Below are 25,229 nucleotides of genomic sequence, written 5' to 3' on the forward strand. Positions count from 1 at the left end.
TCGCGCGAGTGGAGGGAGGAGGAAAGGGAGACGTGCGCGGAGACGGAGCCGCGCGGGCGCAGGACGCAGACCCAGCTCAGTGCGCCGAGCTCGCTGCTTCCCGGAACTACCGCAGCTGTGAGTGAGGGAAGAACTCGGACTGCTAGAGCTCCGCTTGTGGCCCACAGGGCTGAGGGGACAGCATATACCATGGCTGAACCCAACGCTCACAGCAGAGACCTCGGAGAAAAGACTGAGGGAAAAAGGCTGAAAACGGTGCTTTAAGCCCGCACTGCCGAGCAGAGAACGGAGCCTTAGGCACTGAGACTAGCCGCCCCCTCCGACCCCTCCCAGAGCTCGCCCCGCCCCCACCTGCCCGGTGCTAGAAGCGAAACAGTAGCCGTGTCAGATCAAAACAACAGAAAATCTGCTGTTTTGAGAACTGTGGGCCGCAGACACAAATTCACAGCCCAACTAGTTCCGGCAAAGGGGAGGGAGCCGTGGAAGCAGGACCGGCTGTGGTGGTGGTTGCCGCCATTGCTCTGGGCCACCTCTCACAACTGCTCTGCCATTGCTCTGACCCCACCTATCTGGGTGGATCCCTGCAGGAGTAAACAGAACTGCTGAAACATACGGGCTCTGAATCAGGAGCTGGAAGAGCTTTGGAACATCAAAAGCTCTCCGCATACCCACTGGGACACTGTGCCCTGTGACCTAGACGAACTATTAACAGAGGAGAAGCCCGTCTCCCAGGGAATCCCCCCATTGTGTGAGAAGCAGGAATAGTGCAGAGAAAACAGCACTACCGTGTGGGACAAGAAAAATAAATTGCAGTTGGAGAAATAATAAGACATTCTACCAACAAGTACTGGAAAACAAAAGAAAGACCTCTTCCTATCAACCTGTTGCAGAAGTCACTCCTGTAGATGTCTAGGAAGAGAAATAGTAAACCAGTAATCGCCATGAATAACCAAGGCAACAAGATAGCTCAGAAAGAAAGTGAAAAATCTCCAGAGAAGGCACTTAAAGATACAGAAATATGTGACTTAAGTGACAGAGAATTCAAGATTGCAGTTCTGAAAAAACTCAACGAGATACAAGAAAACACAGATAGGCAGTTAAATGAACTCAGAAACTCAATCAAAGAACAGCATGAGCATTTTACGAAAGAGATTGAAATCTTAAAAAAGAACCAAATAGAATTTCTGGAGATTAAGAACTCAATAGAAGAAATTAAGAATGAAATAACCAGCTTAGGTAGTAGAGTTGACCAGATGGAGGAAAGAATCAGTGACATCGAAGATAGAAACCTGGAAATGACACAGAAGAAGAATGAGACTTGAGACTTAAAAGAAATGAAAGAACTCTACAAGAACTTTCTGACTCCATCAGAAAGAGCAATATAAGAATAATGGGCATACCAGAAGGAGAAGAAAGAGAGAAGGAACAGAGAATATATTCAAACAAATTGTCGATGAGAACTTCCCAAATTTGTGGACAGAACTGGACCCTCGAATCCAAGAAGCAAATAGAACACCTAGTTACCTCAATCCCAACAGGCCTTCTCCAAGGCACATTGTATTGAAGCTGTCTAAAATCAACGACAAAGAAAGAATCCTCAAGGCAGCCAGGGAAAAGAAGGCGGTAACTTACAAAGGAAAGCCCATTAGATTATCATCAGATTTTTCAGCAGAAACTCTACAAGCCAGGAGGAGTGGAACCAAATATTCAAACTATTGAAAGAGAGAAATCATGAGCCAAGAATAATATATCCAGCAAAGATATCCTTTAGATATGAAGGAGGAATAAAGACCTTTCCAGACATACAGAAGCTGAGGAATTTTCTAATACACGACCTGCACTACAAGAAATACTAAAGGAGGCTATTCGACCACCATCAACAGGGACAATTTGTGGCAACCAAAACTCAAAAAGGGGAGAGTAAAGGCCTGAACGGAATATGGGAATGGAGAAAGTAAGCGTGCTGAAGAAAATGGAATACTCTAAATATCAAACTTTCTTTTACATAAACTTAAGGGTAACCACTCAAAATAACGAAGAACTGAAATATATACTGAAATAAAAGAAGAAACAGAGGAAACATCATAGAATACCACCACACAGAAATAATAGACAACAACAAAAAGGCAAAGAAACAATGGAGACACAGCCTTACCAGAAAACTAAAGATAGAATGACAGGAAATCCTCACATATCAATAATCACCCTAAATGTAAATGGACTGAACTCACCAATAAAAAGTCACAGAGTAGCAGATTGGATCAAAAAACTAAACCCAATCATATGCTGTCTCCAAGAGACACATCTCAGCTACAAGGACAAGCATAGACTCAAAGTGAAAGGGTGGAAATTGACACTCCAAGCAAATGGTACCCAGAGAAAATCAGGTGTAGCCATAATGATATCAGATGAAACAGACTTCAAGGTGAAAAAGATAACAAGAGACAAAGATGGACATTTCATAATGGTGAAGGGGACTGTACAACAAGAAGACATAACAGTCATCAATATTTATGCCCCCAATCAGGGAGCACCGAAATACACCAAGCAACTACTAACAGAACTAAAGGGAGAAATTGACCAAAACACAATTATACTAGGGGACTTAAATACATCATTGACAGCTATGGATAGATCATCCAAACAGAAAATAAATAACGAAATAGTAGCCCTAAATGACACATTAGATGAAATGGACATAATTGACATTTATAGAGCACTTCATCCTAAAACATCAGACTATACATTCTTTTCTAGTGTACATGGAACATTCTCAAGGATAGACCATATATTGGGACATAAAATCAGTCTCAACAAATTTAAGAAGATTGAAATCATACCATGCATATTCTCTGATCACAAGGCTTTGAAATTGGATATCAACTGTAAAAAGAAAGCGGAAAAACACAAATACATGGAGATTAAACAACATACTTTTAAAGAAGGACTGGGTCAAAGAAGAAATTAGAGGAGAGATCAAAAGATACATAGAAACAAATGACAATGAAAATACATCCTACCAAAATTTTTGGGATGCAGCGAAAGCAGTTTTAAGAGGAAATTTATCTCATTACAGGCCTATCTCAAGAAACAAGAAAACTCCCAAATAAATAACCTCATGTTACACCTTAAAGAACTAGAAAAAGAAGAACAAGTAAAACCCAAGGTCAGCAGAAGAAAGGAAATAACAAAAATTAGAGCAGAACTAAATGAAATAGAGAACAAAAAGACAATAGAAAAAATTAATGTGACAAAGAGCTGGTTCTTTGAAAAGATTAACAAAATTGACAAACCCTTGGCTAGACTTACTAAGATAAAAGAGAAGACACTGATTAACAAAATCAGAAACGTAAAAGGGAAGTTATCACGGACACCACAGAAATACAAAGGATCATCCAAGAATACTATGAAGGACTATATGCCACCAAATTCAACAACCTAGAAGAAATGGACAAGTTCTTAGAAACATATAGCCTTCAAGGCTGAACCATGAAGAACTGGAAAATCTAAACAGACCGATCACCAGTGAAATTGAATCAGTCATCCAAAACCTTCCCAAAAGCAAAAGTCCGGGACCAGATGGCTTCACTAGTGAATTCTACCAAACCTTCAAAGAGGATCTAATACCAATTCTGCACAAACTCTTCCAAAAATTGAAGAAGAGACAGTACTCCCTAACTCATTTTATGAGGCCAACATTACCCTGATACCAAAACCTGGTAAGGACAGCACAAAAAAGAAAACTACAGACCAATATCTCTAATGAATACCGATGCAAAAATCCTAAATAAAATTCTAGCAAATCGAATACAACAATGCATTAAAAGATTATTCATCACGACCAAGTGGGGTTCATCCCGGGGCACAAGGATGGTTCAACATCAAATCCATCAATGTGATACATCACATAAACAAAATAAAGGACAAAAATCATATGATTATATCAATTGATGCAGAAAAAGCATTTGACAAGATACAACATCCATTTATGATTAAAACACTTAATAAAATGGGTATAGAAGGAAAATACCTTAACATAATAAAGGCCATATATGACAAGCCCTCTGCTAATCTCATAATTAATGGAGAAAAACTGAAGCCCTTTGCTCTACGTTCAGGAACACGACAGGGATGTCCCCTATCACCTCTGCTTTTCAACATAGTGTTGGAAGTCCTTGCCAGAGCAATCAGGCAAGAGAAAGAAATAAAAGGCATCCAAATTGGGAATGAAGAAGTTAAATTATCACTCTTTGCAGATGACATGATGCTATATATAGAAAACCCTAAAGACTCCACCAAAAAGCTATTAGAAACAATCAACGAATACAGTAAAGTTACTGGCTACAAAATCAACGCACAAAAGTCCATTGCCTTCCTATATACTAACAATGAAAGCTCAGAAAAAGAAATACAAAAAACAATTCCTTTTGCAATTGCAACAAAAAGAATAAAATACCTAGGAATAAACTTAACCAAGGATGTGAAAGACCTATATGCTGAAAACTATAAGACATTTTAGAAAGAAATTGAAGAAGACACAAAGAAATGGAAAGACATTCCGTGCTCATGGATTGGAAGAATCAACATAGTTAAAATGGCCATATTACCCAAAGCAATATACAGATTCAATGCAATCCCCATCAAAATCCCAATGGCATATTTTAAAGAAATAGAACAAAAAATCATCAGATTTGTTTGGAACCACAAAAGACCCGAATAGCCAAAGCAATCTTAAGAAAAAGAACAATAATGGAGGTATCACACTTCCTGACTTTGGCTTGTACTACAGGGCTACAATAATCAAAACAGCATGGTATTGGCAGAAAAACAGACACATAGACCAATGGAATAGAATTGAGAACCCAGAAATAAAACCACATAAATATGGACAGATAATTTTTGACAAAGAAGCTAAAACATACAATGGAGCAAAGACAGCCTCTTCAATAAATGGTGCTGGGAGAATTGGATAGCCACGTGCAAAAGAATGAAACTGGACTGCTATTTGTCACCATGTACCAAAGTTAATTCAAAATGGATCAAAGACTTAAGCATAAGACCTGACACAATAAACTGCATAGAAGAAAACATAGGTACTAAACTTATGGACCTTGGGTTCAAAGAGCATTTTATGAACTTGACTCCAAAGGCAATGGAAGTAAAAGCTAAAATAAACGAATGGGACTATATGAAACTTAAAAGCTTCTGCACAGCAAAAGAAACCATTGACAAAATAAAGAGGCCACCAACTGAATGGGAGAAGATTTTTGCAAACAGTGCCTCCGATAAGGGGCTAGTATCCAGAATATACAAGGAACTCATGCAACTCAACAACAAAAAACAAACAACCCAATTGAAAAATGGGCAGAGGACTTGAAGAGACATTTCTCCAAAGAGGACATACAAATGGCAAATAGACATATGAAAAAATGCTCAACATCACTAATCATCAGAGAAATGCAAATCAAAACCACAATGAGATATCACCTCACCCCAGTCAGAATGGCTATCATCAACAAGACAAATAGTAACAAATGTTGGAGAGGCTGTGGAGAAAAGGAACCCTCATACACTGTTGGTGGGAATGCAGACTGGTGCAGCCGTTATGGAAGGCAGTGTGGAGGTTCCTCAAAGAATTACGAATAGAATTGCCATATGACCCAGCAATCCCTCTCCTGGGTATCTACCCAAAAATCTGAAAACATTTAGAGATAAAGACACGTGTGCTCCAATGTTCATTGCAGCTTTGTTTACGTGGCCAAGACATGGAAACAACCAAAATGTCCTTCGATAGATGAATGGATAAAGAAGTTGTGGTATATATACACAATGGAATACTATTCGCAGTAAGAAAAGATGATATAGGAACATTTGTGACAACATGGATGGATCTTGAGAGAGTAATGCTGAGCGAAACAAGTCAGACAGAAAAAGCAGAGAACCATGTGATTTCACTGATATGTGGTATATAAACCAAAAACAACAAAAGAACAAGACAAACAAATGAGAAACAGAAACTCATAGACACAGACAATAGTTTAGTGGTTGCCAGAGGGTAAGGGGTCGGGGGGTGGGGGGTGGGAGATGAGGGTAAGGGGGATCGAATATATGGTGATGGAAGGAGAACTGACTCTGGGTGATGAACACACAATGGGATTTATAGATGATGTAATACAGAATTGTACACCTGAAATCTATGTAATTTTACTAACAATTGTCACCCCAATAAATTTAATAAAATAAAATTAAAAAAAAAAAAAATATGTAGTCTGACGTTCTAGGATGAAGTGCTCTATAAATGACATTTCATCGAATGTGTCATTTAGAGCTGCTGTTTCTTTCTTTTCTGTTTGATCTATCCATAACTGTCAATGACGCATTTAGGTCCCCTAGTATAACTGTGTTTTGGTCAATTTCTCCCTTTAGTTCTGTTAGTAGTTGCTTGGTATATTTCGATGCTCCCTGATTGGGGCCATAAATATTGCTGACTCTTATGTCTTCTTGTTGTATAGTCCCATTTACCATTATGAAATGTCCATCTTTGCCTCTTGTTACCTTTTTCACCCTGAAGTCTATTTCATCTGATATCAGTTAGGCTACACCTGATTTTCTCCGGATACCGTTTGCTTGGAGTGTCAATTTCCACCATTTCACTTTGAGTTTATGTTTGTCCTTGTAGCTGAGATGTGTCTCTTGGAGGCAGCATATGGTTGGGTTTAGTTTTTTGATCCAATCTGCTACTCTGTGCCTTTTTATTTGTGAGTTCAGTCCATTGACATTTAGGGTGATTATTGTTATGTGAGGATTTCCTATTATTCTACCATTAGTTTCCTGGTAACACTGTGTGTCCATTGTTTCTTTGCCTTTTTGTTGTTGTCTATTATTTCTGTGAGGTCGTATTCTATGATTTTTCCCTCTGTTTCTTCTTTTATTACGTTACATATTTCAGTTCTGGAGTTTTTTTGAGTGGTTACCATGATATTTATGAAAAAGAAAGTTTCATATTTAGAATATTCCGTTTTGTTCAGCATTCTTACCTTTTTCCATTCCCATATTCCGGTTCAGGCCTTTACTCTCCCCCCTTTGTTTTGGTTGCTACAAATTATCCCTATTGTTGCTGGTCCAATAGGCTCCTTCAGTATTTCTTGTAGTGCAGGTCGTGTGTTAGAAAATTCCCTCAGCTTCTGTATGTCTGGAAAGGTCTTTATTCCTCCTTCATATCTAAAGGATATCTTTGCTGGATATATTATTCTTGGCTCATAATTTCTCTTTCAATAGTTTAAATATTTGTTTCCACTCCCTCCTGGCTTGTAGAGTTTCTGCTGAAAAATCTGATAATAATCTAATGGGCTTTCCTTTGTAGGTTACCGTCTTCTTTTCCCTGGCTGCCTTGAGGATTCTTTCTTTGTCACTGATTTTTGACAGCTTCAGTACAATGTGCCTTGAGGAGAGGGCCTGTGTCCCAGGAGGATGTCATATCTTAGCAACCATGTCAGTATCTGCCATGCCCACAATTGAGGTCTGAGCTCTTTACCACAGTTAAGAAGCAGAGAATTCATGCCTTTTGCTTCCTCATTCACTGGGCCTGTGATGCCCCGTTGCAAGCTATAACTCAGGGCACCACATTTCACAAGTGAGAAGGGAGGTATACACCTGTGCTTGCCCAAACTGTTCCTAGCAGGCCCTCCCCTTACTCCTAACTGGAGGTCCAGGGGACAGCTTCCAGGCTTCCAGGTCTCACCCTTCCACTGGAGGCCCAGCTCTGCTTTCTCCCTTCTAGGTCCCCATCACTAAGCACTGCTATCCAGGCTCCTCTTACTGTCTACCAACACTCGTGCTCATCTTACTGTCTACCAACACTCGTGCTCATCTTAGAGAATATCCATGTGAGTTCCAGGCGGCTGCCATGGAAAACACCCACATAGTCACCCCCAAGGCATGAGAAATAACAAGGGCCCGGGAGACCTCGGTCCTTGCTTTGGGACCCCCTCCCCGAGAGTATACCTAGCCCAGGAGCTCAAGCTTGCCGTCATGAATGCACAAGCAGTTTTTCCCTACCCTCTTCCTGTCTGAGGTGGACCAAAAGGAGAGACCTCCTGGAACAAAATGGGGAAGACCGTCTTTACCTTTTTTGGCTCGGAGCACTCGCCCTAGCCTCTGAGCCTCCTGTCGCCGGGAGCCACCATGAGATGAGATCTGAATGAGAACATTTGCTTCTGGGAGATCAAATGATGTATCACCCACCTATAGAAATGAAGCAGCTATGTGTCTGGGAAGGTTTTTACATATGAGACAAAAAGAAAAAAAATTCATTCAACTGGCCTCAAATTTCAAATTTCAATTTAGAAAAACAATCACCATCCTCTTCTCTCTGTACCATGGTCTTTTGGAGGCAGGAGGCCTCCAAAGTGTGAATTCTCCTGAGAGCTGCCCTAAAGCTGTCAGGAGCCACAGTCACCACCATCTGTCTCAGCCACATTTCCAGTGTGGCTAGGGGCCCAAAGACAAGAGGACCCTATCAACAGAGGCTCTGTCAGTGATTCTTACTTTTTGCTATAGAATTAGGACTGCAGAAAACCATCCACACTATTAACTGGAGACCAGCAGCACATGTCAGACACATGACCTAGTGGGGGCCACTGCCTGCACTGGGTTGGATTCTGACTGGGAAGCTGCCTCAGCTTGGGGGCTCCAACCATCTAGGTTCCCCCACAGACGTCAAAGTTTGGTGCTGATAGACACAGCCATGATTACCTGAGGTAAACCTCATTTCTTTTGGACTCTGGGTCTGTTTTAATCTGAATGACTATTCTAAACAGTTGGGCCACAGCTTCTAATTGCAAATTAGAACCATCACCAAGCTGGCCGCATACAAGTTTGCACTGTGCTTAGCTTCACCACCACCAAGGCTCACCGGGAGCCTGGGCAAAGGCTGCCCATGACCCACAGGAATCTCCCAGCTCCACAAAAAGAACCTCATCCAAATACCTACTTCTGCCAAAGTAGGTAATGAACTTTTATCCTTTTTATAAAGTAAATACAACTTAAACTTCCTGTACGCCAAAAAGAGGTGGGAAAAACTTTAGTCAAGCAAAAGGACTTTATAGATTATGCATAATACATAAAACCCTAAATCTGCTTGTTCCATTCCCCAGATACTGAACATGTGAAAATGTAAACTGACACATGATGCTCCTTCAACAAACACCAATTCACTGCCCAGAAATTATCCAGTGTCTCCCAGATCCTGGGGTTGTTGGTAACTCACCACCACCCTGCATGCCACACGGACCTTAGATATGAAGATGGTGTTGATTTTGGGATTGTGCTTGAAATTCTGCAGAATCTGCATCCTTTCTCCCTGGGAGGTAGGACCATAGATATAGGGTCTAGAGAAGAACAAAGCTGTATTAGGAAGACCAAAGTATCATTTCTCGATCATCCTGAAAAACACATCGGGGAAAAAGAGCTCCTACAAAGTTCTCTCTCCCAGGAAGTCCCCTACTGTGCAAGAATATCAGGAGACCCATAAAAATGAGTGGCAATACGCCCTCCCAACCCCTCTTCCAACACACACACACAGACGCACACACACACACACTTCATCCCCTCCCCACTGAGCTGAGGTTCAAATTACCATTCCCTTTGGGATTCCCTTCTTTACATTTTTGTTTTTGGACTGTGCTCTTTCCTGCTTCAACGCCTTTAGCTCTAAGCTCAGCATCTATAAAAAGAGAATCCTCCAGATTTCATGAAGCCCAATGGGAGTGGCAAAGGCAATATTATTTGCAAACAAGTTTGGAAGCAACTGTTTCCTAATGACACAGGCATTCCTCAAGGCAGGAGTACAAAGGAACAAACTTTTCCCCACTGACCTCCTATAACACTAAGTTCACAACTCTTTAATTCCCAGCTCTCTGCCAAAGGGCACAACCCTATCTGATGGCCTCACTGGTCATCACCTCTTGGCACCTGGCAATGCCATTCTTCTGCCATTCATGGAATGACCTGGTTTCTGTAACTTCTCAGGGGTGATAACAGTGATTATGACGATGACAATGAAGAGAACAGCTATCAGGTCTACAGGTCCCATCCACACCAAACAGTGTCCAGGGAAGGATCAGAAGGCTCAAGTTTTGATCCTCCACACTACGCTTCCCACCAGTGTGCCAGAAACTGCTAACGGATGTACCTGAAATAGCAAACCCATTGCCTGTGGGGAAGTTGGGCAGGACCTTGGGATAGCTGGACACAAAAGGCTGATGTCCTCCTCAGTCACCCCAACCACTGCAAGCCTATTACACGAGTGTTCAGGACACCACACTAATCTTATTATTTTCTATGTGTCTTATGCTATGAAAAAGGTTGGGAAACTCCACTCTTCAGAAGAGCCTGTCTCTCGATATCCAGGTTTTTAGGTGTTTTTTCTCCCCCCCATCATCAGGAGAACACAACAGAGCCCTCAGTTTCTGAAGGTTTCCCACACAGGAAATGAAACAGAAGACGAACCATTCTTCAGAAGAGCACCTAACATCTGTTGAACACCTACTAGATGATAGGCACATGGATCTTCTGAGGTGGGTGGTGGAAAGTGCACCTGACAGAGCAAGAGGAGGCTGAGACAGGTGAACACTACTCTCGAGGTCACATAGCTAAGAGGAGTTGCTGGGAGTCACACCCAGCATGTCCGACTCCAAAGTAGGTGTCCCAGCCACTGCCTTACATACCACATCACCTAACAGGCCCTCCTGTGAAGTACTTGAGTGACACCTATTCCTTCTTATTAAGACAGGGAGGAACCCCAAGCTCAGAGACTCCCTGCTGCACAGGATCCACAGGATCATTTTAAAGCAAGAAAACAAGACAGAGAAGAACACTTCTTACATTTATAGGCCAGAGGTACACAAAACAAAGGTAAGTAAAAGCTGTAATGATCTTTCCGGCATCCATGAGACTGCCACGACCTGCTGCCCTTCACTATGCCAGACAGGCTCAGATTCCACAATGCTGGTAAAATCGGTGTCCCTGACCAGGCAGATACTCAGGAGGCTAAAACCAAGGGACAAGCCTCAGGTGTGTTCAAATGTAGGTGTGGGGACGAAACCTGAGGAAGAAGGCTCCAGGAAGAATCTGGACAGAGTACTAAAATCGGGGGTGCAGTGAGGGTGCTAAGGAGGGAATATGACAGAGTAAATATACGCACTGTCTTATTGCCCTCTCGAATTGACACTAATGTGGCAGTAAAGGACTGAAAAGACACAAATCCATTTCCAGTCAAGATTGCAGAGTAGGTCCACGCTGTGCTCACCTCCTATCAGGACATCAATTACAACGGAATTACAGAACAACCATCACTTAGAATCACCTGAAGTCTAGCTGAACCAAAGCACTACAATTACAGACATACAGAAGAAACCACCTCAAGACTGGGAGGAGGGGCAGAGACACAGAACAGTCTGGTCCCACACCCGCATGTCACCATTAAAAATCGGTATGGATGTCTCAGCTGTGGAGGTTCCCCCCAGAAAAGAGAAGGGTTCCCACCACATACCAGGCTCCCTAGCCCAGGGTTCCAGTGCTCGGAAGAAAAGTCCCCACACTTCTCACTGTGAAAACCAGTGGATATTGTGGCTGAGTGAGACAGAGGGCAGCTGGAGTCCCAGGCCCACCTCTTAAAGGGCCCGTGTACAAACTTACTTGCTGACGGACTCACTCACTCCGAACTACAATGCTGGGGCAGTAGCTCAAAAGGTGACAAGGACACACGGGAAGGAACTGAACAACCTGGCTTTAGTGAGGGCTAAAGGGGAAGCTTTCTTTAAGATGGAAGAGATGGCAGGAGTCATTGTTTTTTTGTTCAGCCCTCTCCTCTCCCGGTATGCAGATGCAGGCAGACCCCATATCTGAGTCTCCATTAAACTGGCTATCACCTTTCATCTGTCCTGCCCTAGTGATTCCAGGAGACCCCACTCCACCCAACTTTTGGGCAGCCCATGCCACTTCCAGTGGCTTTTCCGTACAATCTGTTTTAGCTCATGCTGCTAACTTTCCTAAAAATCTCTCAAAGGTTCGCAAAACCCAAACAAGCAGCATCTGGCTTCAGCATGACCCATACCTGTGGTGAGCAGCCCTAAGCCGGGCACTAGCAACAGGCAGACTTGCTTCTCAGATTAGGCTCTCGAGGCACCTCTATGCCCAGTGTGGGCAGTGGCCATCTGCGGGTTGCTATGTGGCTCATACCAGGTGGCCTCAGGCAGGGCACAGACTGCTGCTAAACTTGGCCTGCAGCAGGTTGCTCCCAGGAGTCTCCCGGGCTGGCACACTGGTGGCAACCTTCAGAATAAGCCAGAGAATCACCTGGCCGCATCCAACAATGAAACACCCAAAGAGCAAACGGCGCAGGCACCAGCACCCTGCTAAAGTGAACCCTGCTCTACCTGTAGTCAGCCCTTGCACTACAGCTGCTCCACTGTAGTCACGGCTAGTCCTCACAACCAATCAGCCTGAGGGCCAATCCCTCCCACTGACGTACGAACAGTGAGCAAGGCACAACTACAATAGGAGGGCACACAAAACCCATACAAGGGACACACACGGAGTACTCGGCTCTGGTGACAAGAAAGACTGTGCCACTGGGCCCCAAAGGACACCTACTACATAAGGCCACCTTGCCAACACTGGGAGACATAGCAGATTTATCTAATACATAGAAACAAACACAGGAGGCAGCCAAAATGGGGAGACAGAGAAACATGTCCCAAATAAAAGAACAAAACAGAGCTCCAGAAAAAGAGCTAACCAAAATGGAGACAAGCAATCTACCAGACAGGATGGGAAAAAGATAGTTCATGAAAATGGAAACAACAGCTGAGGTAGTAATGCTTATACCAGACAAAATAGACTTTAAATCAAAAACTATAACAAGAGACAAAGAAGGACCTGGTAATCCCACTTCTGGGTATTTATCTGAAGAAACCCAAAGTGCTATTTTGAGGGGACATGTGCATCCATATGTTCATTGCAGGATTGTTTAGAATGGCCAAGATGTGGAGGCAGCCTGGGTGTCTGTCAATAGAAGAACGGATAATGAGTAAGTGGTACACACGTACAATGGAATACTGCTCGGCCATAGATGGGAATGGGCTCTTGCCATCTGCGGCGGCATGGATGGACCTGGGGGGAAGGTGTTGTGCTGAGTGGAGTGTGTCAGACAGACAAAGACAGATGCAATGTGATTTTGCTTATATGCAGAATCTAAAGAACAAAAACCAAAACAGAAACAAACTCATAGATACAGAGAACATTTTGATAGTTTTCAGACTGGAGAGGGGTTGGGGGTGAGTGACAAAGGGGACGGGATTAAGAAGTGCAGATTGGCTGTTACACAGTAGTCATGGGGATGTAAAATACAGCATAAGAAATACAGTCAATAATGTTGTAATAACTATGTATGGGGTCAGATGGGTACTAGATTTGTTGGGGTGATAGATGGGAAGGGGTTGGGGGACAGGGTGAAAAAGGTGAAGTGATTAAGAAGTAGTTACAAAATTGGTAGTTACAAAACAGTCATGGGGCTGTAACTAAAACATGGAGAATACAGCCAGTAATATGGTAATAACTATGTACAGTGCCAGGTGGATACTAGATCACTTATTAAATTATACAAATGTCTAACCACTATGCTGTGCACCTGAAATTAATGTAATATTTAATGTCAAAATAAATAAATAAAGTGTGAAAAAGACGTAAACCCACAAGGGCAAAGATAACAGGAGAAGAAGTAACAGCAGAATAGGGGAGTAACACCAGGGAAGTCAAGAAGCAGATGGAGGCAAGCATGGTAAATGAGCTAGGGACTAGAGAAAGCAGAGCCCAAAGCTGGCAGGAGGGAAGGCCAACAGAAACCAGTGCACCTTCTATGCAGCACACAAGAGCATTTGGGAACTAGTCACCAGCTTCCTCTAAAGGAACGTGGTGAGGAGGCTGCAGACAGAGGACTGGCAGATGTGTGTATGAGGAATAGCAGCCAGGAGTACTTCCTTGCACCTGGAAAAAACCTAGAGGCTCACTTCCTGGACTCTGAGCAGCTCTGTACTTAGGGCTCTCAGGCACTGCTAAGGGCAGAGGCAATGAAAGTGAAGAATGAAGGGGACCCTCCCCCACCACATGAAAAATGAAGGGGACCCCCCACCACAAGAAGAATGAAGGGGATCCCCCACCACTTGAAGAATGAAGGGATCCCCGCACCACATGATGAAGGGGATCCCCCACACACATGCTGATAGCCAGGACACCAGAAGATACATGTCTGGAGAAACTGTCCCCCACAAGAGAAAAGACCCAGAGAGTTAGCACTTGGCAAGTTCTTAACAAATTGCCAGGTCCCTGCCCAGTCATGCCACGGTGAGGTGCACAGGTCCACAAACCCGCAAAGCTATGCAGGAAGGCCAATCGACTTTCTAGTGACCGGCTCTTAAACAAGAAAATACAACCAAGGGATACCAAAAATCCAAAGGGCTCTGAAGGTGAAACAATCAAAACAAACAAAAATTTGAAAAAAAGACAGACTGTGTAGGGAACAGAAGAAAGCTTTAAAAGCTTTAACAGCCGCCCCACCCAGAGAAGACACTGTACTCATGAAACAAGAACGGTTAGCAATAAAGAACACTTGGAAATTCACAAAAGCTTCAATAGAAGGGTTGGAAGACAAAAGGGTAAAAAATAGGAGAAAAAAGATCAATTTGGAGAAGCTGTTTAGAAGATATAATATCTTACCAGCAGGGATTCAAAAAAGAGAGACCAGAGAAAACAGCAGATGAGTAACAAAGAAAAGACAAACTCTTGACTGAAGCACATGAGTTTCCATACTGAAGGGGTCTACCGAGAGCCCACCACAAGAGGAATAAAAGACAACACTAGGAGACAATGTTTTGAAATCTCAAAAAAGAAAACAAAGATTCTGAAAGCTTCCTGAGAGGGGAGCACACAGGCACAAGCGATGACATGCAGAGAGGGAGGAGTCAGCAGGGCAGCCAGCTTCCCAGCAGCTGCACTGGGGTCCCGAGAGAAACGAGCTCTCCCTGTAACACTCGGAGGCCCAGCCAAACTACTGATCAAGTGTGATGCTGAATAAGGACATCTGCAAGCAAAGTCTTAAAAAATTTTCCTCCTACATGAGTTCTCTCCAGAATTTACTGGCGAATCAAGTCACTCATCAAAATGAGTGACCAAAAAGGAGGAAACGGGAGATACAGAAACAGGGGCGGGAGCACAGGGGATTCACAGGACGATGACAGAGGGGGGCCCAAAGATGATGGCTGGGCAGCATCTCTAGTCCTAGGGAGCAAGCAGGCCAGAGCGGAGCAGGACCAAGTGCGGCAGGGATCCTACCAGGGAAACAAAGAAGAAAGGGACTGAGAGACTAGCGGACAGGTCTGACCCTACTGAGAGGGAGTGTATGGCTGCATGAAGGGTCTGAAGAGGAGTAATTAAGTGGAGAGAAAACCAAACAAAAGCAATAATGAAGCAATTATTAACTCCAGAAAAAAACAAATGTTTACAAAAAAAGAACATGTAACCCTAGTACACTATATGCTTGGTTTGAACAATATTTACACCATAAAATAATGTAACACTGAATACTAACTTAACCCCAAACGTATTTGGGAACACAGGGGTCAAAGGAATGGTGTATGTAAGAGCTAAATTCTCAACTGCCGTAGTAGGAAGTTAACAGGTCGCTTCTATAATTAATAATCAAGAAATTGCTATATAAATTATTACTTAGCAATATGAAGGTAAACAGAGAAGAGCTGAAAGTGGCTACCTCTGGGGAACAGGAATTGTGGCTGGGAAGACAGGTACAAAGAACTCCTGTTTTTCATAACAATCTATGATACTCCGATAAAAAAATAGAATCTTTTCTAAATTAAAAAAGGTGCAATATCAGAAATTTAAGAAACTTAATTTTTCTGTGTCTGTTTTCTCATCTATAAAATGGGAATACAATGACCTCATACGCTGAGGTGAGGATTAAAGCACAGCTTGCTAAAGAGAAGGTGGTCTAAGTGCATTCTTCCCTCTGCATCCTACCCCACAAGAACGAAGGCCAGTCTCCAGAGGGCCGTGCCTTCTGCTCACAGCAGCTGAAGCCCTCTGTCAGTGCAGCAGGAAGGTTGGTCCTCTTCCTCCTCACCCTGGTGGGGCTACAGGCTGGCGAGGACTCTGGTGGGTGTTTCCTAAGAAGCTCTTTCTCAACGCCAGGCCACACCTGGATGCTGACCCAGTCTGCCTTGCTTCCTGGTCCCTGGCCCACCTAGAATGCTCATTTGGCCTGACACTCCCAATGACAACTCGTGCCCACCTTTGGAGCCCAGCTGTAAAGCAGCACGATTCTAGCCCCTAGTCCCTGGGCTCAGGGTGACCAAGCTCCCGTATCTACATGCTCTAACCTGACTCCGACCACCTGCTCCTCTGTCTTTCCTGGTTTCTGGGACGGGGGCCACAGGACCAGAACCTGTAGATCCTAGGAAGTTCCTGAGAGCTTCGAGAAAAAAACAGGCACCTTCTACACTCTCACATGGGGAGGTAAACTGGCTTTAGAAGCAACACCTAACTTCTACGCCCTTACTTGTTCAGCTGAATGGCGTACTCCTTCAGGGCAAACACGTTATCAGCGAAGACAATAATCTTGTCGTTCCTCCTTTCATGGAACTTGATCAGAAACTGGCAAGCTCTGAATTTGTTGGGATTCATCGTATACAGCAAGATGCGCTTCTTGGTTTTGATTGCCACGTACTCCCTGTAAAACTCAGGAGACATCGGGCACCAAACCTGTGATACAATAACCGGGGATCAGTTTGCAAGTTTAAACATCACCTGATTAGAAACTCCTGAAAGACCATTCATTTAGCAAAATTAACTTTAAAACAAATTAAAACAAAACCAATGGTATGTGAATTATCTCAGTATAACTGCAAACACACACACACTCACAAAACCAAACCTAGTACCTAATGCTGAACCAGTACACTCTTTCGTGTTAATCAGTTCACAAAGATTTTCAAATGTATCGATATCCAGGGAATTATTTTCATAGCAGCTCCAAGTGAGGGAAACCAGAACTCAACCAGTGATGCAAGCAATACTTCCCACTTAGATCACACCCCACACACAAGTCCACACACAGCACTGCATGCAGAACTGCACACACACATCTTGGCTCTGTCTGTTGAGTGAGCCTGGCAACGAACACACCTAGCACCCAGATCCTGGTGTGTAAATTACATTCTCTACTGAAAAGCTCCGTGGAGAAATGGCTGATTCCAGGGCCAGGGCAGGGCAAGTACCAGATGAGTCAGAAATATTTTGCTGGGCCACAAAGCAAGGAAGTGCTTAAAGAAGGATGGGACATAGAAGCCACCTTGAAGGTAGTCCCCCCACTGGTCACATCTGAGACAATCTCAGCATCCAAATCAGAATGGCAGTAACACTCCAGAGGGCCTCCTCTGTGCCAGGCTCTATGCTTGGGCTGCTGACAAGCTAAAGGAAGCTCAGGGAAGTATACTGAAGTGTTATGAGTTTTAAAGGTCTCAAGGCTGTGTACACATATAAAGAGCCCTCTGGGAGCTTTGCACTGGCATAGGCCACAAAGCCTCCACCAACGGACTCCGGTGCCACTTCTGTGTGATCACCACAAACCATTTCTTCATGCTGCCACCACTGTGGAATTATCTGCCATTACTATATGCCAAACTCGGTGCTGAGCTCAAATCATTAAGTTTTGCTGTTAATATTTTCTGGTTCCCTCTGGGTCATATCCTGTAATGACTCCTACTTCTTTATAACCAAAGCAATTCTCTTTCCACAGTAAAATCTTTAAAATCCTGCATTTCACAGACTATGAAACATAAATGGCCAAAAAACATATAAAAAAAATTCTCAATGTCATTAATAAAAAGGAAAATACAAATTAAGACCATAAAGGAATACCATTTCACACTTACGGGGTTAACAAAAATTAAAGGAAAACAATTCAATATTAGGTACTAGATAGAGATGGAGCGACCTCACTCGCCAGTGATCAGTGTTACTTGGTGCCGTCACTTTGGAAAACAGAGTTTCCCGTGACGTGACTAGGAAAGTGCACATCTGCAGAGTATATCTGCCAGAGCAGTGGCCTTCAATCTTGGATCACTCTATGTCACAAACTAAACATTCACACACACAGTTTTAGGAAATAACATATACCCTTAATACATATCATGCATTCTGTTAGATTCCATTCTATCCTGGTCATGACCCACCAAAGTGATGTCACCATCTACTACAGGGTCAGTCCACAGTGTGAACGAGTTTTAGAAAAACTCTGACACAAGGGTCCCAAGAAACAGATACAATATTTGCAGTAATATTGTCATTACAGCAAAAACACTAAGCTCCAAATTTAGAGAGACAGAAAATAAATCAGAGGCTAGCTAGGCGGGAGTAGAGGTGGGGACACATTGCAAATGGTCACTTCTGGGATAACGGAAATGTCCTAAAAGTGGGTTGTGGGGATAGCTACACAACTCTACATTTAATAAAAATCACAGAAGTTATAAATCACAGTATTTACTTACATAGGTGAATGTCATGGAATTTAAACTAAACCTTGGTAAAGCTGTTAAAAAACTTACCAACCCAAATGTGTGTCAACATTAGAAAAGATTTTTGTATTTTCACTGCTGTGTAATATTCCATTACATACCAAATTGTGGTATATTTGCACAATGGAATAATACAAAGCAATTCAAAGGAATGAATTACAGCTATGTTCATCATCAAAAAAAAAATGCATTGTGCAAAGAAAAAAAATACTTAGCAAACAAGTCACACAACATACATAACCCGTTTCTATTTGTACGAACAGAAAGATTAAAAAAGAAAAAAAGGCAAAGCGAAACAACATGTTTACGGAATTATACACAGGAGGTAAAATAATAAGGAAAAGCAACAGAATGACAAAGCTAAGCTCCAAGACACTGGTGCCCTGGCAGGGGTCCGCAACTAGAGAGGAACAGGGCCCCCAAGGTCCTGGCAGTGTTATCTCCTAAGATGGGTGGTGACTGCACAGATACAACTAAAGGGCAGGGAAGCTTTGCAACTGAGCTAGTCTCCTGCACAGGGTTGTCACACTGAGCTTTACCCACCCTTTCAGGACAAAGGCCACCCTACTAGTGCCATCAAGTGACAGGCATTTTAAGTTGCGAGAAAGGATTTCTGTTGTTGTTGCTTCTGAACATGTATTTTTAACATATACCTGTGCAGGTATTCGTTATACAACAATATTGGAAAAATGTCTTCTTAGAAATAATATAATCAAGGTCATAGGCACCTTCTGGGTGAATCAAAACCAACAGCTTTTGGCACGTGGGCATGGCCTGGGTGAAGGTGGGCAGGAACACGCTAAAGAGCTCACTTTCAGAAAGGAGAAGGAGCGTGGCCTTGGAGCTGGCCTAATTTGGATGAGCAACTTCCTTCACCGTTGACTGGGTGCCCTGACAGGGTTTTGTCTCATGTCTGGGCAGTGGCAGAACACCGCCGCTCACAGGGGCCTGAGAGGACTGCATGAGGGCCTGACTGTGGGTCTGAGTCATGTCCTGAGCTACCTCCGCACACTGGACTTTCGCGATGTAGCCGACATTCTGCAGCTCCATCCAGTTGGCTTCGTAGAGCTTGGGCCCGATCAGAAAATTTAAGTCGACAATTTTGTCATCTTCCCGGACCAGCGTTGCAGTCAATCCCAGCTTGCAGTGGGCCTGCACGATGGTGAGCACCCGCCGGAACATCCTGGCTGGGGAAACAATTGGCGAGTCACACTGTCACTTGTTTAAATGCTCAAGTACTACACAAAGCCTTGCAACGTACACTGGCCTGTGACATTACATGGGCTAAGCCCTGGATTTCTGGACCATAGGAAGCTGGCTCTAGAAAGGAATGACAGTATGGGAATGCCAAATCATCCCTGCTAGACCTCAGCAAAAGAAGGCAGGAAAGAGCAAGAGGACAAGAGGGAGAAGCTCCAAGTTAGTGAATCCCATGCTCTTCCCCCACTGAATCCCACTCCGCTAAACCCCATGCTCTCCCCACCACCGCAGACCTGTCAGCAGGAGTACCAACAGCAGCTTGAAACACAAACTACAACACTCAGCATGCCACTGAGCTCTGAATTATGCAAGGGATTTGTTCACACTGAAACCGGCACCTAGGACACCAGGGAGATGGCTGGGTATCTGGGAGGGTCAGAGGAACAAAACGATTTGCTCAGCTTCCTACCTTCCCAGAAACCAAGAAGAAAACAGTGAGAGTTGAACCCAGACCCCCCACCCACTTTAGGAAACTCCCTTCTCCACAGTCCTCCAATTAGTTTCATTTTGGTCCACCGGCAACTTCCTGTATTCATTTCTTTTGAAATGTTCTACTTCTTTTGATTTATCAAATTAAATAAACACATAAAAGTGCATGAGACATTAATTTTAAAAGACCTAATTTATGAGTTACCATGGCTCACCTTTTAAAAATTCTAATACTTGACTCTTGAACAACAGAACTTTGAACCGCATGGGAACATAAAGGTTAACTGTATTTCTGATCCAAGGTTGGGAATCTGCGTGATTCATAGGCTCACTGGTGTCCCTAACCCCCGAGTTGTCCAAGGCTCAACTGTACTCTGAAGGAAGGTTAAAATGTTTGAGTGATACTTACCTTGCAATACAATTAAATAAAGGTAAGGTTAATGATAACAGTGATTAACAATCTGACGAATGAGAGGTCAGACTGCACCAAAACACAAACCAAAAACGTAAGAACAGTGAAATGAGGGCTGGCTAACCCCAAGTAAATGTCCAGGTCTCATGGAATTTCACATACTGAGGCCTAATATGGTTTGCACACATGCTTGGAAGACAAACAAAAAACCAGTGTCAGGGTAGCCAAGGACCCCAGACCAGGACACCCGCATCAGAAAGACACGGTAGGCATGGCCCTCGAGACAACGACCTAACGTGGGTCCAGGGAGGCAGCACTGGGGAAAGCCCAAGGATCATGAACCCCAGGGAAGCACAAGTCAGACCCTGCCCGGTTACTGCAGACAGAAACAAGCCCTCCCTGGGGCATCACCCTGACGACGCTACACTGACAGCCATGATGGCCATCACAGGGAAAGAACATACATACAACGAAGGGCACAGCTTGATAAATTTTTCCAGATACATATGCATTACCTGTGGAACCACCCAGATAAAAACGAGTGTTCTTAACACCCCGAAGTCTCTGCTCTGACTCCTGTCAATACTAGCACTCTCCCTCAAGGACACCATGACTGACTTCAGGTACCAGCGAAGACGTCTGCCTCCTTTTTGAATTTCCTAAAAATGGCATCACAGTACGTACTTTTTGTGTGTCGTTTGTTTCACTGGACATGATGTCATGGTTGTCACCTGACATTTATTTGTGTGACTCTGTTTGTCCCTCCCACTTTTGCCAAGCACAGTGCCAGCTACTTAAAAGGTTCTCGATAAATACTTGTTAAAAGAATGAAATTGGGGGCCAGCCCGGTGGCTCAGGCGGTTAGAGCTCCATGCTCCTAACTCCGAAAGCTGCTGGTTCGATTCCCACATGGGCCAGTGGGTTCTCAACCACAAGGTTGCCACTTCAATTCCTCAAGTCCCGCAAGGGATGATGGGCTCTGCCCCCTGCAACTAAGATTGAACAAGGCACCTTGAGCTGAGCTGCCGCTGAGCTCCCAGATGGCTCAGTTGGTTGGAGCGCATCCTCTCAACCACAAGGTTGCCGGTTCGACTCCTGCAAGGGATGGTGGGCTGTGCCCCCTGCAACTAGAAATGGCAACTGGACCTGGAGCTGAGCTGCACCCTTGACAACTAAGACTGAAAGGACAACAACTTGAAGGTGAACATGCCACAACTAAGATCGAAAGGACAACTTGACTTGGAAAAAAGGCCTGGAAGTACACACTGTCCCCCAATAAAAGTCCTGTTCCCCTTCCCCGATAAAATCTTTAAAAAAAAAAAAGAATGAAATTGGCACAGTGCCTCCCATGCGTTAAGCGCTTAATATATGTCAAGTGCTTCTTGCCAATATATGCCAAGAACTTCTTATTAATATACAATGGCCTGACAGGGGTCCTATTGGAAGATCTGTAAAAGAACACAGCAGTCTTTATCTTTTGAGATAAATCTCAACAATGTGGTAAATATTTAACAGTCCAGGAACTTATTCTGATTTGCTAGAATTCCCTTATTTCGTATTTGCTCTGGTCTGGTGAGCGTGGTCAGGCCATGGGGCTTACAGGGCCTGAACTCAAAATTCCTTCAAAGCTGTTTGGTTTCACTCTTCTATCCAACCAGGGACAAGATGACCCAGGGGACCACAGGGAAGATAGAGACACACATGGCGAGTGTGAACTGTGGGGCACTCCGCTATAACCTCACTACCAGGTGACCAATCCCAAGCCTGGCTGCCACCTTCTGGGGCCTGGGACCCAGGTTAAAGAGGAACACCAACATATACTAACTACAGCCTCAAGCCTTCCTAAACTTCAAACACAGATGATACAATTTTCTGTATCATCAATTTCCAATCCAATCAGACCTAATATCCACCCTCTTCCAATTTATTTTTCTTTTAGTTTTTAAATTATTACACAGTAAAACTGACCTTTTCCTGGGGGGTAGGTGGGATCGGTTTTATAAATTTTAACACATGTACAGATTTGTGTAACCACGATTATCAGGATACAGACCAATCCATAACCCCAAAACCACCTGCATGCCCTCCATTTATAGCCACACCCTCCTCGCCCCACCCCTGGCACCCACTGATCTGTCCCCATCACTATAGTTTTCTTTTCAAGATGTCCCATCAAAGGCATCACACACTATGTAACCTTGGGGACTGGCCAACCCCACAGCGAGCGACTCTGCACACAAGTGTCTTCCTTCCCACTGTGGAGCAGCGCTCCCAGGGACAGACGCACCATTCAGTCACCCACTAACAGGCATGGCGCCTGCTGCTAGGTTTTGGAAATTATGACTAGAGCTGGAATAAACATTCACAAACAGGTTCTTGTGTGAACTGATTTTTCATTTCTCTAGGATGGACACCCAGGGGTAGGACTGTGGGGTCATGTGGTAATTTCCTAATAAACTGCCAAACTTTCCCAGAGCAACTGCACATTCTGCACTTCCTCTGGCAATGTGTACAAGTTCCAGTTGCTCCGTACTCTACCAGTACTGGGTATTGGCCATATTTTTCACTTTAACCACTCTAATAGGTGTATACTAGCATCTCACTGTGGTACTAATTTGCATTTCCCTGAGGGCTAATGATGCCACCTTTTCAAATACCTATTAGCATCTGTATATACTTTTTGGTGAAATGTCTATTCCTGTCTTCTGCCCATTTTCTAATGTTGCCATTGCCTGAATGTCTAATAGGCCATCAAATTAACACGTCTAAAGCCTAACTCCTCAATATCGTCCTCCAAACCTGCTCCTCCTATAGTTTTCCCCCTCTCTGTTAATGTCCACTCCCTCCTTCAAAGTGCTCAGGCCAAAAACCTTACAGTCATCCTATACTTCCGTCTCTCAGCTCCCACATCCACCCTGTCAGCCTCACCTTCACAACGCATCCAGAATTAGATCACCTTCGTTCTTACTGGGTCAAGCCTCTTCTTGGGGTTCCAACCCATGTAGCAGCTGCTACACTTGCTTCCTTCAGTCTATTCCAGCACAGCAGCCAGGGTGATAGTTTTCTAGCACTAAGTCAGACCACGTCACCTCTGCTCAAATTCCTCAAACGGCTCCCTACCACTCAGAGTATAAGCCTTACCATGACCTACGAGGTCTAACAGGATTTGCCCCAACACGCTACTGTCTGCCCCTCTCCAACCTCGGCTTTGCGTGCTCTCCTGTCTGTTCTCCTCTAGTCACAGGGCCACCATGCCAAGCACTTTCCCGCCTCAGAAAATTGCACCATATTCCTTCTACCTGAGAGGCCACTGATCTCTACCTGTGGCGTAGACATCTAGGTATACTGGGTATCTTCAGACACCCCAGATGTGCTATAGGAGCTCTCATTACACAGAAAAAACCAGATGCCAGAACCATTTCACAATATTTTGAATACTCCATGTGAAAATGCCTCTCATTTCATTTCATTCATAGTATCTCTAACTGACACTTCATTTACCAACAGTTTGTCTGATCAAGAAAGGTTTGCCTGGAATAAAAGTGTCAGGCGGGATCTCTGGTCCCGCTCCCCGCATAAGAATGCAGGATGTGGCTAGGCCAAAAAGGAACACCCACGGAGCCATAGATAGGGGAGTCACACCACTGTAGTCTCGCTGGTGGCTGGGTTAGAGATACAGGAGGCAGGAGCCACACGATCCACAATCCGCTCTCCACCACTTACTAGCTCAAACACCATCTTCTTGCCAGCCCCCTCGTTCTGTTAGCGTAGCCCCAGCAGTTATATCAGTGGCCAATGGCTCACTGGTTATAGCTGACGGCCATCCAATCACAGCTGACGGTCATCTACTACCCAAGCCAGCACCTTTCCACGTGAGGACGAGAGCCTGGAAACTGCACTCCTGGCTCTGTCCCCATAAAAAGAAACACACTATACATGCACGTTACAACGTGGATGAACCATTATGTGAAGTGAAAGAAGACAGATACAAGAAAATACACCTGATTCTGTTAATATGCCGGATGTTCCCAGAAACGGCTATGGAGTGAGAAAGCCATTTGGGGCTGCCTGGGGCCAGCGAGGAAAACAAGAACTACAAATGAGTATGAGGGAGAGATTCTAAAACCAGACCACGGTGACCGAGGGCTGCACAACTACATAAACTTACTAAAACTCTTGAGTTGTATCCTTATAGTGGGTGGATTCTAGAGTATATAAATCGCATCAATGTAGCTGTTTTAAATAAAAGGATTGCCTGCAATACTAGAAGGAGGGCTTCTGTAATATATTAAGAATCAAAAACCACAGCCTTCAAATAAAACAAACAACACTACCGCAAGGACTTTATAGTCGTTTCTGGAAGACCATAGGTTAAGGGCAAGCTGAACTACAGCAATAAGACAGAAAAAGAAAGATACCACTTTCTGAAGGACCACCTGGGCCAGTGATTATGGAAGCAGAGTGTGCACACCTGCCCACCA

The 25,229-nt window shown here is 43.9% G+C and overlaps 1 protein-coding gene across 11 annotated transcripts in view; it reads right to left on the reverse strand.

Moving 5' to 3' along the window:
• The window catches only part of ERCC3 (ERCC excision repair 3, TFIIH core complex helicase subunit), a 77,459-nt gene that overhangs the window by 45,906 nt on the left and 6,324 nt on the right, over positions 1–25,229 (reverse strand). For all 11 annotated transcript variants that reach the window (XR_012497188.1, XR_012497184.1, XR_012497180.1 and 8 more), the window contains exons 9-12: positions 19,650–19,834; positions 16,631–16,833; positions 9,293–9,389; positions 8,127–8,244 (exon numbers count right to left, since the gene is read on the reverse strand). Coding sequence is in view for 3 of the 11 variants with exons in the window: in XM_019717981.2 (XP_019573540.2) it covers positions 8,127–8,244; positions 9,293–9,389; positions 16,631–16,833; positions 19,650–19,834 (603 nt within the window). In the remaining 8 variants the exon portion in view is untranslated. The remainder of the gene's footprint in view (positions 1–8,126; positions 8,245–9,292; positions 9,390–16,630; positions 16,834–19,649; positions 19,835–25,229) is intronic.

The sequence above is a fragment of the Rhinolophus sinicus genome, linkage group LG01 (genome assembly GCF_036562045.2).
Source record: "Rhinolophus sinicus isolate RSC01 linkage group LG01, ASM3656204v1, whole genome shotgun sequence".
NCBI classification, from domain to species: domain Eukaryota; kingdom Metazoa; phylum Chordata; class Mammalia; order Chiroptera; family Rhinolophidae; genus Rhinolophus; species Rhinolophus sinicus.